The sequence below is a fragment of the Python bivittatus genome, unplaced genomic scaffold (genome assembly GCF_059951505.1).
Source record: "Python bivittatus isolate LINGU-HERP-01145 unplaced genomic scaffold, Pbiv_v1 ctg000190_np1212, whole genome shotgun sequence".
NCBI classification, from domain to species: domain Eukaryota; kingdom Metazoa; phylum Chordata; class Lepidosauria; order Squamata; family Pythonidae; genus Python; species Python bivittatus.
Genome location: NW_028277042.1, coordinates 20,231,844 through 20,244,221, shown reverse-complemented (window position 1 = coordinate 20,244,221; position 12,378 = coordinate 20,231,844). Strand labels below are relative to the sequence as shown.

The following is a 12,378-nucleotide window of genomic DNA, read 5'->3' as shown; positions in this document are numbered from 1 at the left end:
CAGTCCTGCAAGCTTCTCAAAGAAGCATCTTTAAGCGAGCAAAAGCACTTGGAGCACGCGCTGCGTCCTGCCCCAACTTCGCCTCTTTGCATTGCGTCGGAAACCTGCCAGAGAAATTGGATTAAACGAAAGAAATTTGCACGCTAAACCGATGGGCGGGAAGGCCTTCCTTAAACTACATTTGGATCGTCTTTAAAAACAGTAGCCCGTGTTTTGTTTCCCTGCCACAGTTTATTAAAAAAAAAAAAAAAGTAGGTTGAGCGGCGTTCATATTCCGCCGAATGGGCACTGACGTTTCCGTCCCCGTAAGACATCATAGCGCAGAGTCACGTTTAGGTTAATTTGGTTTTGCCAGGTCTGTGTGTCGGCAACGGGTAAGTTTTTGGAAGGCGGCTGTTCTGAGTCTGTAAGAAGTTCTAAAGTGATGAGTGTTTGAGCTTCCCCTTCTCTTTCTTTCCTTTTGCTTTTGAGCGCATCTGGTGAACGCTGTCTGGCTGGCATATTCTGTCTCTCCCTCCCTTTCCATTCCTCTGTAACTGTCTGGACTTTAAATATCTCCTCTTCTTAGTAAGTTCTCTCTCTCCCCCGATGACAACAGTGTGTGTTTCCCCCCCTTACTTGTGTTTTGTCCTGACTGTACCCAGGCCAGTCGTGCTAGAGGCCTTGCACACACGGTCTCTGAGGCACGTCCTCTACTTGCTCAGAACGGGGCCAGGAGGCTATTCCACGATGCGAAGCCTTGAAATGCAGGAGATCCAGCTGCAACTGCCTGCCTGCTCTGGTCCCCTTCTGGCCAAAGCCGGAGAAATTGCAGACAGCGTCAGTTTCTAGGGAAGCTCTTCTTCTCTGTAAGATCAGTATAGGTCAGCCAATCTCCCGTGAAGGGTGTGCAAGAGGCTTTTAATTTCAAACCATTCCAAGCTTGAAAATACACTCATGAGAATGTTGCATTTGAAGTCAAAGCAAGGCGTCACGGTGAGCATCAGACTGTTCCCAAACGATCAGAACAGCCTGTTTTGAACTCGAAACCGCTGTTCCGTGTCCCAAATGGGGCACTTCGGACTTGAAATGTTTTGCACGCAGCTAATAAGGTAAAGGTAACGATTCCCTCAAGTTGTGCATGAGGATTGGAAATGATTACCCAAGACAAAAGGTGGCTTCCTTTATTGGTCAAGAGCTGTAAATAAAAATGAAATGAAAAGTCCTGTGTCCTACAGGGAATAACTGAGAACGACATCCACGCGTCTCCTGCCATGAAATCCTTATACCAACATTTTATTTTCCTTCGTGCAATCTGATTCTCTTTTCAGCGTAGAAGAACAAACGTTGCAATTCATTTTGCATCCCTTAATTTCTTTCAGCAGCTTTTCCTCCACCACCTTCGTCCTATGCATTTCCCTTTTTAAAATGTGTCCGCCTCTTGACATTGTTAGAAGTGAGCAGAGGGGTGTGCGCCTTGCGAATGCAATATAGCATGTCCCACATGCATCCTCGATTCATTCTTTCTGAATGAATGAGTTGACCTTTGGAATTCAGCGCCATTAGAAGTTCTAGCAGCGGAGGAGGCAACGTGGGAATTAAATTGCTAGGTAAATTTATGTACTGTATTAGGACAGATATACTGCTAGGGGTGTCCGGTATGCTGGGGTATATAGAAAGGGTAATGGTGAAGTTAACTGACCTTCTGTTACGAACTCCTTAAATGTCTGAGTCGGTAGGATGTTGGACCAGAAGGTGCATTGGTCTGAAACATTTACACTCCTTTACCTTCTGTGGAATTTGAAGGAACCTGATTCATCTGGAACGGCAAGGATTTGGCGCCTTGTGCTCTCCCAAAACTCAGGGCCGAAATTCCCAGAATTCCAACCAGCATGGCCCATGGAATTCTGGGGGTTATTGTCCCAGGCTGCCTGGAGCAGATGCGGATGGAGAAGGTTGTGGAAGCTGATCCAACAGCCCACTTGGGTTACCAAATTCATGTGCCCTCCCTGTCTTCACACCAGCCTAGAGCCCCTCAGCTCTGCACTATTTTCATTTCTCTTTTTGGAAACCTTTTTACTCATTTCTGAGAACAACCCACTGGACTTTTAGGATGAGGCGTGTGCCTGTCCACCTGGTCTCTGCTGCGGGCTACTCCTGTCTCCTTTGGCCTCTGGGGGAACCTGGGCTCTCCTTTCTGTGAAATGGTCACCTTGGGCTCACCAACTTTTTTCAGGGTTGGTATAAAGATAAACAGCAAGAACTTGGCCAATCCCAGAACATTTAACTCTAGACCGTTGTAGCCCAGATTTAAAACTAACATTTTGATCCGGTGATGAGATGAAAGGTAGAGCTTAGTAAACCTTAGATTTTGGGTTTGGGGTTTTCTTTTAAAACACTCTCCTCTCCACCCCATTCCTCACCTCTTGCTGTGTGTTTGGCTTTCTCCTTTCCTGCAGACCACACAACAGATGACTTGTAAGAGCTGGAAGTGTCACAGTAATCATGATTAGGGTGGCAACTGAGATAACCTCCTTAAGAAACATACCGGTTTGTAATGTTTAGCTTTCTTTGAAGGAGGAATCTAAACAGCTAAATAAACACAGATCCAATCCACGGATGGAAAAGAGGCTTATTTAAAATCCATCTTTGGGCTTCCCGCAGCGACACAGGCTCTAATATAGAATCTGAAATTGGCGACAGGCAGCCCACCTAGCGAAGCTGGCTTAGAGACATCTGCCAAGGGGTTCCCGCAGCCGGGAGCTAATATGGGAAAACAGGCAGCCGCCCTTCTACCTTGCTCCCATCAACTCCTGCCGTTTTTGACGGACGTTGCGCCTATTGATTGCACATGATTCCTGGTTACATGATCCCCCCCCTGTGCTTGCAGGGAGAAGTGGTGCCACATGACTCAAGAAGAACGGAATGACAGCCTCCGTTTTAACGAGAATATCACCTTCGGACAGCTGGGGTAAGTGCAAAAAACAGCAGTATTTTAAAACGAGTAAAGCAAGGTGAACTTTCTCAGCCTTCAAAGATTGCTTTCTTCCCCTCCCCCCCATTTTTCTTAAGAAAGTAATTCTCCTTCAAATGCCTGCCATAAATCCTACTGGAAATCCTATGCCTTCCTAAGGTGTTCCCATACCCAGCCTACCAAATGCCATGTGCCATTGGCACGGCACGTTCTCGTATGGTCTATGCTAGCCTCCCGCTGGTTTGGACTTCTGGAGGCCTAGACTTGGATTCTGATAATCCCAGGAATGGGAACTGCACGTCCCTGGAAAGCATCCAGATTGGAAAAGCTTGGTCTGGATCCCCAGCACGAGTACCAGAGGGCTTGAGTCACCTGCGCTAATACAAGTCAAATCAGGACTGTCGCGTTTTGAAATAAATATACACCGTGTGCCCATGGGAGGCGTGGGCTTGCGTTCAGCTGAGGGCCGGGTATGGCTCGCAGCTGCAAACCAAGAGTGAACTAGGAAGATCTCCTTGAAGTCTCACCACTGCCTACCTTATGGATTTATTTTGGGGACTAGTGACAACATAAGCCCCACGGTGCAGGGGTGGTCAATGTTTTGACTCCCCAGCTGACTTCGTGTTGTTCTTTTTCTTTTTTAAATTAACCTCCAGGGGCCACCGGTGGTGGTGTGGTTGGTGATGGATTGATGTCACTGAGGAGGCAGGGCTTAAATTGCTGTCCTGTTTTGCCTGGGGAGAATTGAAGGGGTGAACTCTGAGCATGCTTTAAGGGCAGCAGAAATGTAGCTGGAGGTCATCACTGATCCTTGACTTCACAGGCTGTGTGGCCCCGCCGTGGCTGGGACCGCATGGCTTCCTCTTGACTTCCATGACCTCAGTGTGCAATCTACGAGGGGAAAAGGCTGCATGCACAGTCTTCAGCACATAAGGGGTTTCCAAGTGCGCTGAAATGCCAGGCGTGGTGTGTGAATTGCCCTGTCCCTTTCTGTGTAGGAAGTATTACAGGAGAGCGCGCTACTCAGGGCTAGGTTCTCCATCAGTCCAGCCCAATGTTGCTTCTTCGGGGTCTCAGGCAAAGCTGTTTCTGGCGCTTGTTCCCCAAGTTCCCTTCAGCTGGTTGAACCAGCAACCCCACGGCCAGTTCTCTGGTCTGTCCTGACTTCTGACTCTTTACTCTCCTTGATGCAGAACTTTCACTCACAACATGCTGGCTTTTGGGCTGAACAAGAAACTTTGCAACGACTTCTTGAAGAAGCAGGCCGTGATTGGCAACCTGGACGAAGGTAGGGGCAGGCATGGGGGGGTGTCTAGGGGTCTTAGCTAAAGCAGGAGACTTCTTGGGGCAAAGGAAGGGGGGATAAGAAGAAGAGGGCGTTCTCTCTGGGGATTTAGATGCCCCCATTTTAGCCCTTTGCTTTGGCTTGGACCAGCCTTCCTGCCTGCTGCCCCCCATCCTTCACATCCTAACTGAAGCTGATAAGAGTTGTAGTCCAGGCCTCTGGAGGACACCAGCTTTGACATCAGGAATCTGCAGAAATGGCCCAGAATATTTTGGCAGGAATTGGAAAAGGTGCTCACTGACAAATGGGCAATTTGCCATTTGTGCAAGGCTGGTGATAGATGGGGTGGACCCCTTTTGTTCCTTCCTCTTCCAAGAGGGCTTAAGGCGGAGGGAGTCAAAAGTCTAGCACCTTGGAGGGGGTCAGGTTGGGGGAGATCAACGCCTTTGGGGTGGAACAGTTCCTGCTGATCTGGAGCACAGAGCGTTTCTCGCCGCGGCTGGCTTGACCTGATTTAGCCTGTCTCTGAAGAACACTCAGCTGCTTCTCCTTTGTGTCTCTTTTCAGAGCAGTACAAGCTCCTGAGTGACCACATTGAACAAATGGCTGCCGAATAGCCCCACAACCTGCTTTGCCATGACCAGGATTGAGAGGGGAGGCCGGCGGAGGCGAAAGGCTGTAAAAACCCATCTCCGGGACTGTCTGTCTGAGACTTCAGATGGGCTTTTAAGCCAACAGACACCCCACAGACTCTGCAATAATCCTGCATGATAGCTGTTAAACCGTGTAGTGCTGTGCTAAGCAGCTTGTAGATGTAGAGCTCCTCAATCAAAAGACGTCCGTCCTCTTTGGCAGCCTCAAGGACACCCAGCCTCTTCCGCCAACTCCTGATCTGAGGCCTTTTTGCATGAAAGCACTGGCTTTGGAGCGTTTGGGGGAAATTCCTCCATGCGAGGCAGGGGGAGTAATTGGGGAGGAGGACCGCTGCGCCTTTTATGGCGGGCTGAAACAACCCTCCATGTATTACTGCAGAATATTTTAAGAGGCCAACAGCCGTGAAAGATAAAAGAAGATGTGCGCACGCGTCACAGTGGAATGGAAAGGCAGAGAGAATCTTTGGATTTTTCTGCAAAGCTGCTAATCCTAGAGAAAAGCAAGGCATTTGTAGACCCAGGAGGCTTGGGACAAATCATCCTGTTGGGGGGAGAAAAATATTTAAAAGGTAGGCAGGGAAAGAGGAGTAGCTGAGGTTTGTAGTTTTGTTGTGCAAGCCAACCCAGATTCTTGCTTCCCTGGAGCAGTTCTGGTCCTCCTGTGTGGTTTCAAGGCAACCGTTCTGATAAAACCAGGAACGTGGTAGAGATCTCTGGAGGAGGGGAGGCTTTTTCCTGGAGTATACAAGAACAAGCCCAACAGCCTGGCTGACGTGAGTTGATTGCCACATCCCGTCTGTCTGGTTGGCCAACGTCTGGAGTCTTTGCCCAGTTGGTCCGTGTGAAGTTGGTGGGGATTTTCTGTGGGGTGCTGCCCGATTTCCACCATTCATGAACTTGAAGCCATCTTGGGGGGACCAAAATATTCTTTTCAACGTCCTGTTTGGAGAAGTTTCCTCCGTGCTGCCCCTGGTACCTTTGATGGTCCTCCAGCTGCTGGTTTTGTAGCTGGGGTGTGGGTGTGTTTTTAAAGGCAGGTTGATGTTGGGGGGATTGCCTTTTGGCGGGGTAGCCCAGTGGATGGTTTTCAACATTTGCCTTGTGTTGCTGGATGGATCCTGGTTTCTCATTCTCCGGGAAAAGACCGAGCTGCTAGCGAGCTGTTGGTTGATTGACAGAGACAATAGGAAAATTCAGGGCTCTCTTTCTCCCTTTTAATCTGGGCTATTCAGGGACGACAGCGAGCTCTGCATCTTAAATCTTGCAGGCCGTGCAAATTTTGAGCCCCTGCAGTCCCCTTTGTCACCAGGAGAGGGGGCCGAGAGAATGGTTTTTGGCAGGCTTCCTCCTCTGGGTTTCAAGGAAGAGTTCTGGCTCAGAGACGGTGGCTGCTCAGCTTGAATCTGTCCAATAGCTGAAGCTGGAAGCGATTGGGACTTCTATTGATAGAGTTTTTGGACATTCCACTTGTGAAATCCTCTTACATTTCCACTTGTTAACCAGATCCTTTTCTGGTGGTTTCCAAAGCAAGCAGCTGGCTGCGTTTAGCAGCACGTCCTCTGCCAGTAGCAGCTTCTGTTTAAAGTTTTGCTTCAACCCCGGTTGAAAATCGAGCGTTTTGAAGCTACCGTAGGCATCTGGAGGAGGCTCAGCCTGGAAGCATTCTGCAACATTGGCTTTTGCTGTTCTTAATCCAGTGGAGGAAGCCCAAACCACCACATCTGGAGGGGCTGCCGCTGATTTTTCTAGTTCTGCTTTTCTTCCACTTTGCCCTCGGGGAAGACGTAAAACTCTCACTGCAGGCTTGCATCGGCTTAACGCAGAGTGAAAAAAAGTGTCAAGGGATGGACCAACATCTGGGGATTGGCCAAGGTGTTTCACAGTGGGCAAAATGTCATTGAAACCCAATTCCCTCTTGTAGGCAATTGAAAACACGGGGTAGGATTTAAAGATGGCTTTGCATGGATTTCTCCCGGGTTCCCGCAGGATGTGGTCTCTGTTCCACGAAGGCTGCAGTGGTTACGTTCCTGTTATGCATATTGTCCGGTCTCCTTTTATACCTTAATCTTTCCAGGACTCTTGTAAATTGTGCTCATGTGAATTTTTTCTTCTCCACTCCACTGTTAAATCTTGAACTTTTTTTTTTTAAAGTGGAGGAGATGGAGAGCAGGACTGAGCCAACATGAATGAGGAGGCTAGTCTGTGTTTCATGGAATGCAAAGACTTGGATCCAGATGTTTTCTTGCATTTCTGAGGTTTGCTTTAAGGGGCGGGGAGGTAATTGCAATGAAAAGTTTAAAGTAACTTTCCTTCTTGGAAGGGAAAGAGAGAGAGGTCTGCAACAGATCCTTTTGTGTGTGTGTGTGTGGGGGGGGGTTGCTAAATATGTAATTTCAGGACCTTCTTCTCTTGTCTACCCTTTTAAAAAGTGAAAGCCCAGAATTGCATATCATATGATTGTAAATCTGAGGTGCCCCAACCAGGCATCTCCTTCTTGTGAGTTTCACTGGAGTTTTTAAAATGCTGTATTTGGTTGTTTAATATATATTTATATATATATATATATATATATATCGAGAGAGAAAGCGAGAGAGAGAGAGAGAGAGAGATTCATCCATGTTCTGTTGTTTTGAATATTTCATGCCACCATGTCCTGCTGTATTGGGTGCAGTTCTGTGTGCCCTGTCGCAAGAGTGCGACTTCCTGTCCTTTGTGGAATATTGTTGTTTTTAACTTATGTACTGAAAAATTTCAAGTTCTGGTCACGACAGGACCAGGGCAGATAAAATAAAGCTTAAATAAAGACACGGAACCATGCCCTCACTCTTTTCCCCACCCAGCTCGTGTTTGTTCCAGGTCCCGTCTGCCGTGCTATTCTCTCCTTGTCTCTTCTAGATGAAATACATTTGGATTAAGAGTCACCCACTGCATCGTCATCTTTCAGATCCCTTTCCAAAGAGATTCCCAGCCAGCAGCAAAAGAGGAATCCCGTGTCTCTGCCTCTTTTACTGAAACCCTGTGATTTCCAAGCAAAGCTAAGCAGGAGGCCGTAAAACCCTTTTCCTACAGAGGTCTGCCTCGTGCTCCAAGTAATGTATTTTTAACACACAGATTCTCCTTTCTGACACTTTCATCCTTACTTTTCATCCTAAACTTCTTTGCCCCAGGAGAGTTGCTTTTATGTGTTTTTATCTTCCTTGTGCTGTTTATTAATGCACTTTATTGGGGAGTTTTTTCTTTTTTTCAGATTATATTGAGTGGATTAGAGACGGAATAAATATTCTTAATGAGTTGCCTTTCCGTTACATAGGTCATAAGTGGTTTCTCGGGTAGACTTTCCATGCTATTTGTGGGCATTTGCAAAGCTGATTTTTTTTCCCTTGTGAAGTGGGGGGGGGGTCTATTCTCTCCTAGCATCCTTTGCAAGTGGAAGAGCGCAGCCCCGCCCCCCCCGGGATGGGCAGAAGGCTGTGGCTGAATGAAACTGCCTAAAGCACGTGCACAATGCCACCGGGAAACGCCTAAGAGAAATCAGCTAAACTCGCAACCTTAGGTGATCCTATCCTGTAGGATCCTATTCTGCAAAAACTGATTCAAGCTCTCCGTTGCATAAATTAATCGTTATGAAAGAAATCTTTGCAGAATAAAAACATTTAAAGAAAAAAGGATAAGGGAAAGAAAAAGACAAGTGGTGAGGGGGGAAAAAAAACGAAAGAGAAAGGAGAGGAGGAAAAGATAAAGAGGTGGCTTCCGATCTTCCTGACAGCGGTTATAAAGGCGTTCGAATTTTATCCTCTCTGGCTAAGGTGACACCACGGCTCCCTCCTTTCCATAATCTACCCTTTCTCATCGTCAAACCCATATATCGCATTACTCCTCTCCGTGTGGAATTGGCACCGGAGTTGAACAACAGGTCGGGCGCCTACTTTTCCTACCCTGTCTCAAGCCGAGGTGACCTCCTGCGTTGGCTCCGGGAGTGGGTGCTGACGCGTTAGAGCTGCAGGTGAGAAGCCGGAGACCTCTCTCCAGCTCCTGAGAAGCCACACCTGTGTTTGGTTACTACGGATACACCTGGCTCTACACATAAGCCGATTCTCTGCCTCGGGCAGGCCGTCCTGATCTTCTCGTCCCACAGAGGAATCGCCTTGGGGAGTGGGATGCGCTCAGCCCCGTTGTGCCAGTTCCCTCCAACATGCCAGCTCTGAAGACCTGCGCCCTCCTTTTCCTGCTGTTCCTGAATCCCCTGCGGTGCTCCACGCCGCGTCTAGGGAACCCGCCTCCCCCCCCAGTCCTCCCTGACAAATGTGGGGCCGACAGAGTCTTCAGTCTCGAGACTGGCCAGTGCAGCTCCTGTGCCCCAGAGCGGGTCAAGAGTCCTGATGGTGAGCGGTCAACCGAGGCGGAGGGCCAGGGATGGGGAAGAGGAGGAAGCAGCCAGGAGCAAGATGGTGATTGAGGAGCCAGGCGGGGGAAAGAATTTGCCCTTTGGAAAATTTCATCGACTTCCCTTCGGTGAAGAAGCTGCAGAGACAGGAACCCTTAATGAGTTATTAACAGTCGTGTTTATAGCGAGCAAAATGCAAGATCTGCGGGAAGGAGAACATCGGTGCGTCCAAAGGGCACCCTCGGGGCAGTGCAGTGAGCATGAAATTATGTGCCACGGCTAATTGCAGGCTTGCAGGGGGAACCTTTTGATTTGTGGCAGGATCCTGCCGCAGTCTTAATTCTTGCTTGCCTTCCCTTTCCTGCTACAAAATGCCCTTGACTTATGTCCATTCATTTAACAACCGTTCCAAGTTACAACAATGCTGCAAAAAGTGACTTATGACCTGTCCTCACACTTGCAAACATCGTAGCATCCCCGTGGTCGCGTGATCAAAATTTGAGTGCTTGGCAACCAGCATGTACTGTATTTACAATGTTGCAGGGCCCCGAGGGTCACCATTTGCAACCTTCCCAGAGGGCTTCTGACAAGCAAAGTCAATGGGGGAAGCTGGATTCACTTAACGACTTCATGATTCATTTAACGACTGTGGCAAAAAGGTGGTAAAATTTGATGCAACTCACTTAACGACCACACTGCTTAGCGACAGAAGTTCCAGTCCCAATTGTGTCGTAAGTCGAGGACTACCTGTACTTTGCCTGTGTAAAAACATTCACTCAATAATAAGGGATGTGTTTAGTTGTTCCTATAGCTGAAACCAAAAAGGGTTGTCTATGTATTCTGCAAGTGTACAAGTAGTCCTTGTTTAACGACCATAATTGAGACCTGCAGCTCTGTCGCTAATACATGGTTTTAAATGTTAGAAGAGGTATGCTCTACAGCAGTGTTTTTCAACCTTGGCAACTTGAAGATGTGTGGACTTCAGCTCCCAGAGTTCCCCAGCCAGCCATGGCTGGCTGGGGAACTCTGGGAGTTGAAGTCCACACATCTTCAAGTTGCCAAGGTTGAAAAACACTGCTCTGCAGAGTTCCAGCATTGTCCCCTCTCATCTGAAATCCCACCTGTTTTGCTTCCTGGTTTCTTTATTTTAAAATGCTAAAGCTCACCTACTCATGAAGAGTCGGTTACCAAATCCTTGTTGCCGGCCCATGTTGTGAGAGAACCTTTGAGGCTCGTACAGTGGGCAAGCAGCTTATAGAAGCCCTGTCTTGACTCAGTTTTCCTTCTGGTAGGTCTGAGCTGCGTTTGCAGACCTGGATCGAACGAGTCCAGCGGAGGAGCCCATCTTCTTCCGTGCCCCGGCTGCGTAAGAGCACACCTCTTCGGTTCTTTCTCGGAGACGTGGGCAGAAGCGTTGAAAGTTAACACGATCTTTCTCTCTCCTTATCCACAGAGCAATGTACCACCTGGTACCCTCTGGGAATCTGAGTTTCTTGATGAGAGCTTCCTAGCGTGCGAGGTGGGTGGATTTCTGCCGCATCTCCTTGCTAGGCCAAATAGGGCATTGGTGGCTTTGATTTTATTTCATTTTTTAAAATATTTATTAAGAATTTTTCCATACAATAAAAGACACATCGAAAGAAAGAAAGAAAGAAAGAAAGAAAGAGAGAAAGAAAGAAAGAAAGAAAGAAAGAAAGAAAGAAAGAAAGAAAGAAAGAAAGAAAGAAAGAAAGAAAGAAAGAAAGAAAGAAAGAAAGGAAGTGCAAGAAAAGAAAAAGGAAGAAAAAGTTAAAGTTAAGAAAAGACCTTCTTTTCAATCTAATTGTCCCTCCCCCCTTTAGGTACTAAATAAGTCCCTTCATCCCCTCATTTAATCCAAGTGCATCTTAATTGTTGAACTTGTAAATCATCCTTTCATTTCTCTCTTCCTTCAGCAAAAAGTCCCTATAAAGCTTCCAGTCTTTTAAAAAAAACAAAGAGGTCAGTTTTGCCATTTCTGCAAATTCTGACATTTTCACCATCCATTCCTCCACTGTGGGAATTGCCTTGTTCTTGCACCGTTGCGCACATCATCCTCTTGCTGTGGTTACCCTATGCGGTGGCTTTGGTTTTAACCATGGTTGGACTTCTTAGAATCGCAGGCCGTCGGTTGGGCTTTCAGCAGCAGTTTCTCATCAGGACTGGAACTCAGCACTCTTCTCCCCCCACCCTTTACTGTTGCCTCCTCCTAGAGTGAATTTCTCCACGTGAACTGGAAGCAACTCTGAAAATTCGGAGGGAGGGATGGGCGTCTTCATTGACCTGCTGCCCGTCTCAGGCTGAAGCTCGGGGTGGTGTCAGCTTGGCCCGTGGTGTGAACACAGCCGTTGTGGTGTGCAAGCCTCGGTGCATCATTTAGCACGATGACGCGCCAGCCCCATCCTTACGTGCTGTTTTTTAAAAAATGGTTACAACCTTGACATGGGGAGCAGAGGGAAGCTAGGAACTTGTGAAGGGGCTCAGTTTTGCAAAGACGCGTGCGCCAAAATGGTCTGACGTCCCACCCGTTGTAGATGCCGTCGAGGCATTGATCATCTGCATCTGGCTTCGTTGTTTTCTTTCTTTGCAGAACACCTGCAACACAACGGCTTGTCAAATGCTCACCAACACGGTCATCCTCGGAGCTTTCTCTTTACAAACCAGGGCTCACGATCTTTACGCCAAGGCCAAGTGAGTATCTCCGGTTCTGGTCTTCCAGCTGCTGCCGTGGCACCTCGAGGAGCAGTTGGCCTCCTACGCGTCATGTGAATGACATAAATTATGTCATTGTGCAGTGACTTCGCGGCATCACCCTGGCTCGGGGCTGACCCCTGCGAGCCCTGTGTCTGCTCAGAGCGTCCGCTGGGTTTTGTGGGGCTTTGTTTCCTGCAGGAGCGTCTGCCGTCTCTTGCAAAGGGCGAATGGATTTTCTTTTCAGGAGCCAAGACCTCCCAAAGCTTTGGTACAGCAGCGCCACCAGACCTTTCCCTTCCCTGGCTTTTGGGAAGCGTTCAAAGGCAAGTTGAAGCAGACCCAGAAAAACAGTGCACGTGTCCCTCATCCCCCCCATGTGTGTCAGAGAGTG

General features: G+C 48.1%; 1 protein-coding gene and 1 long non-coding RNA gene across 5 annotated transcripts in view; both read left to right on the top strand.

Annotated features, from left to right (window-relative positions):
* Positions 1–8,589, top strand: part of KIAA0513 (KIAA0513 ortholog) — a 33,357-nt gene extending 24,768 nt beyond the window's left edge. For all 4 annotated transcript variants that reach the window (XM_088136194.1, XM_088136195.1, XM_007422125.4 and 1 more), the window contains 3 exons: positions 2,870–2,950; positions 4,147–4,241; positions 4,806–8,589. In XM_088136194.1, coding sequence (XP_087992320.1) covers positions 2,870–2,950; positions 4,147–4,241; positions 4,806–4,855 — 226 coding nt within the window. In that variant the 3' untranslated portion in view covers positions 4,856–8,589. The remainder of the gene's footprint in view (positions 1–2,869; positions 2,951–4,146; positions 4,242–4,805) is intronic.
* Positions 8,590–10,405: 1,816 nt separating this feature from the next.
* Positions 10,406–12,302, top strand: LOC148216503 (uncharacterized). The gene is made up of 4 exons (XR_015795333.1): positions 10,406–10,641; positions 10,729–10,794; positions 11,884–11,984; positions 12,232–12,302. It is a non-coding gene; the product is annotated as an uncharacterized LOC148216503 (long non-coding RNA).
* Positions 12,303–12,378: the final 76 nt, after the last annotated feature.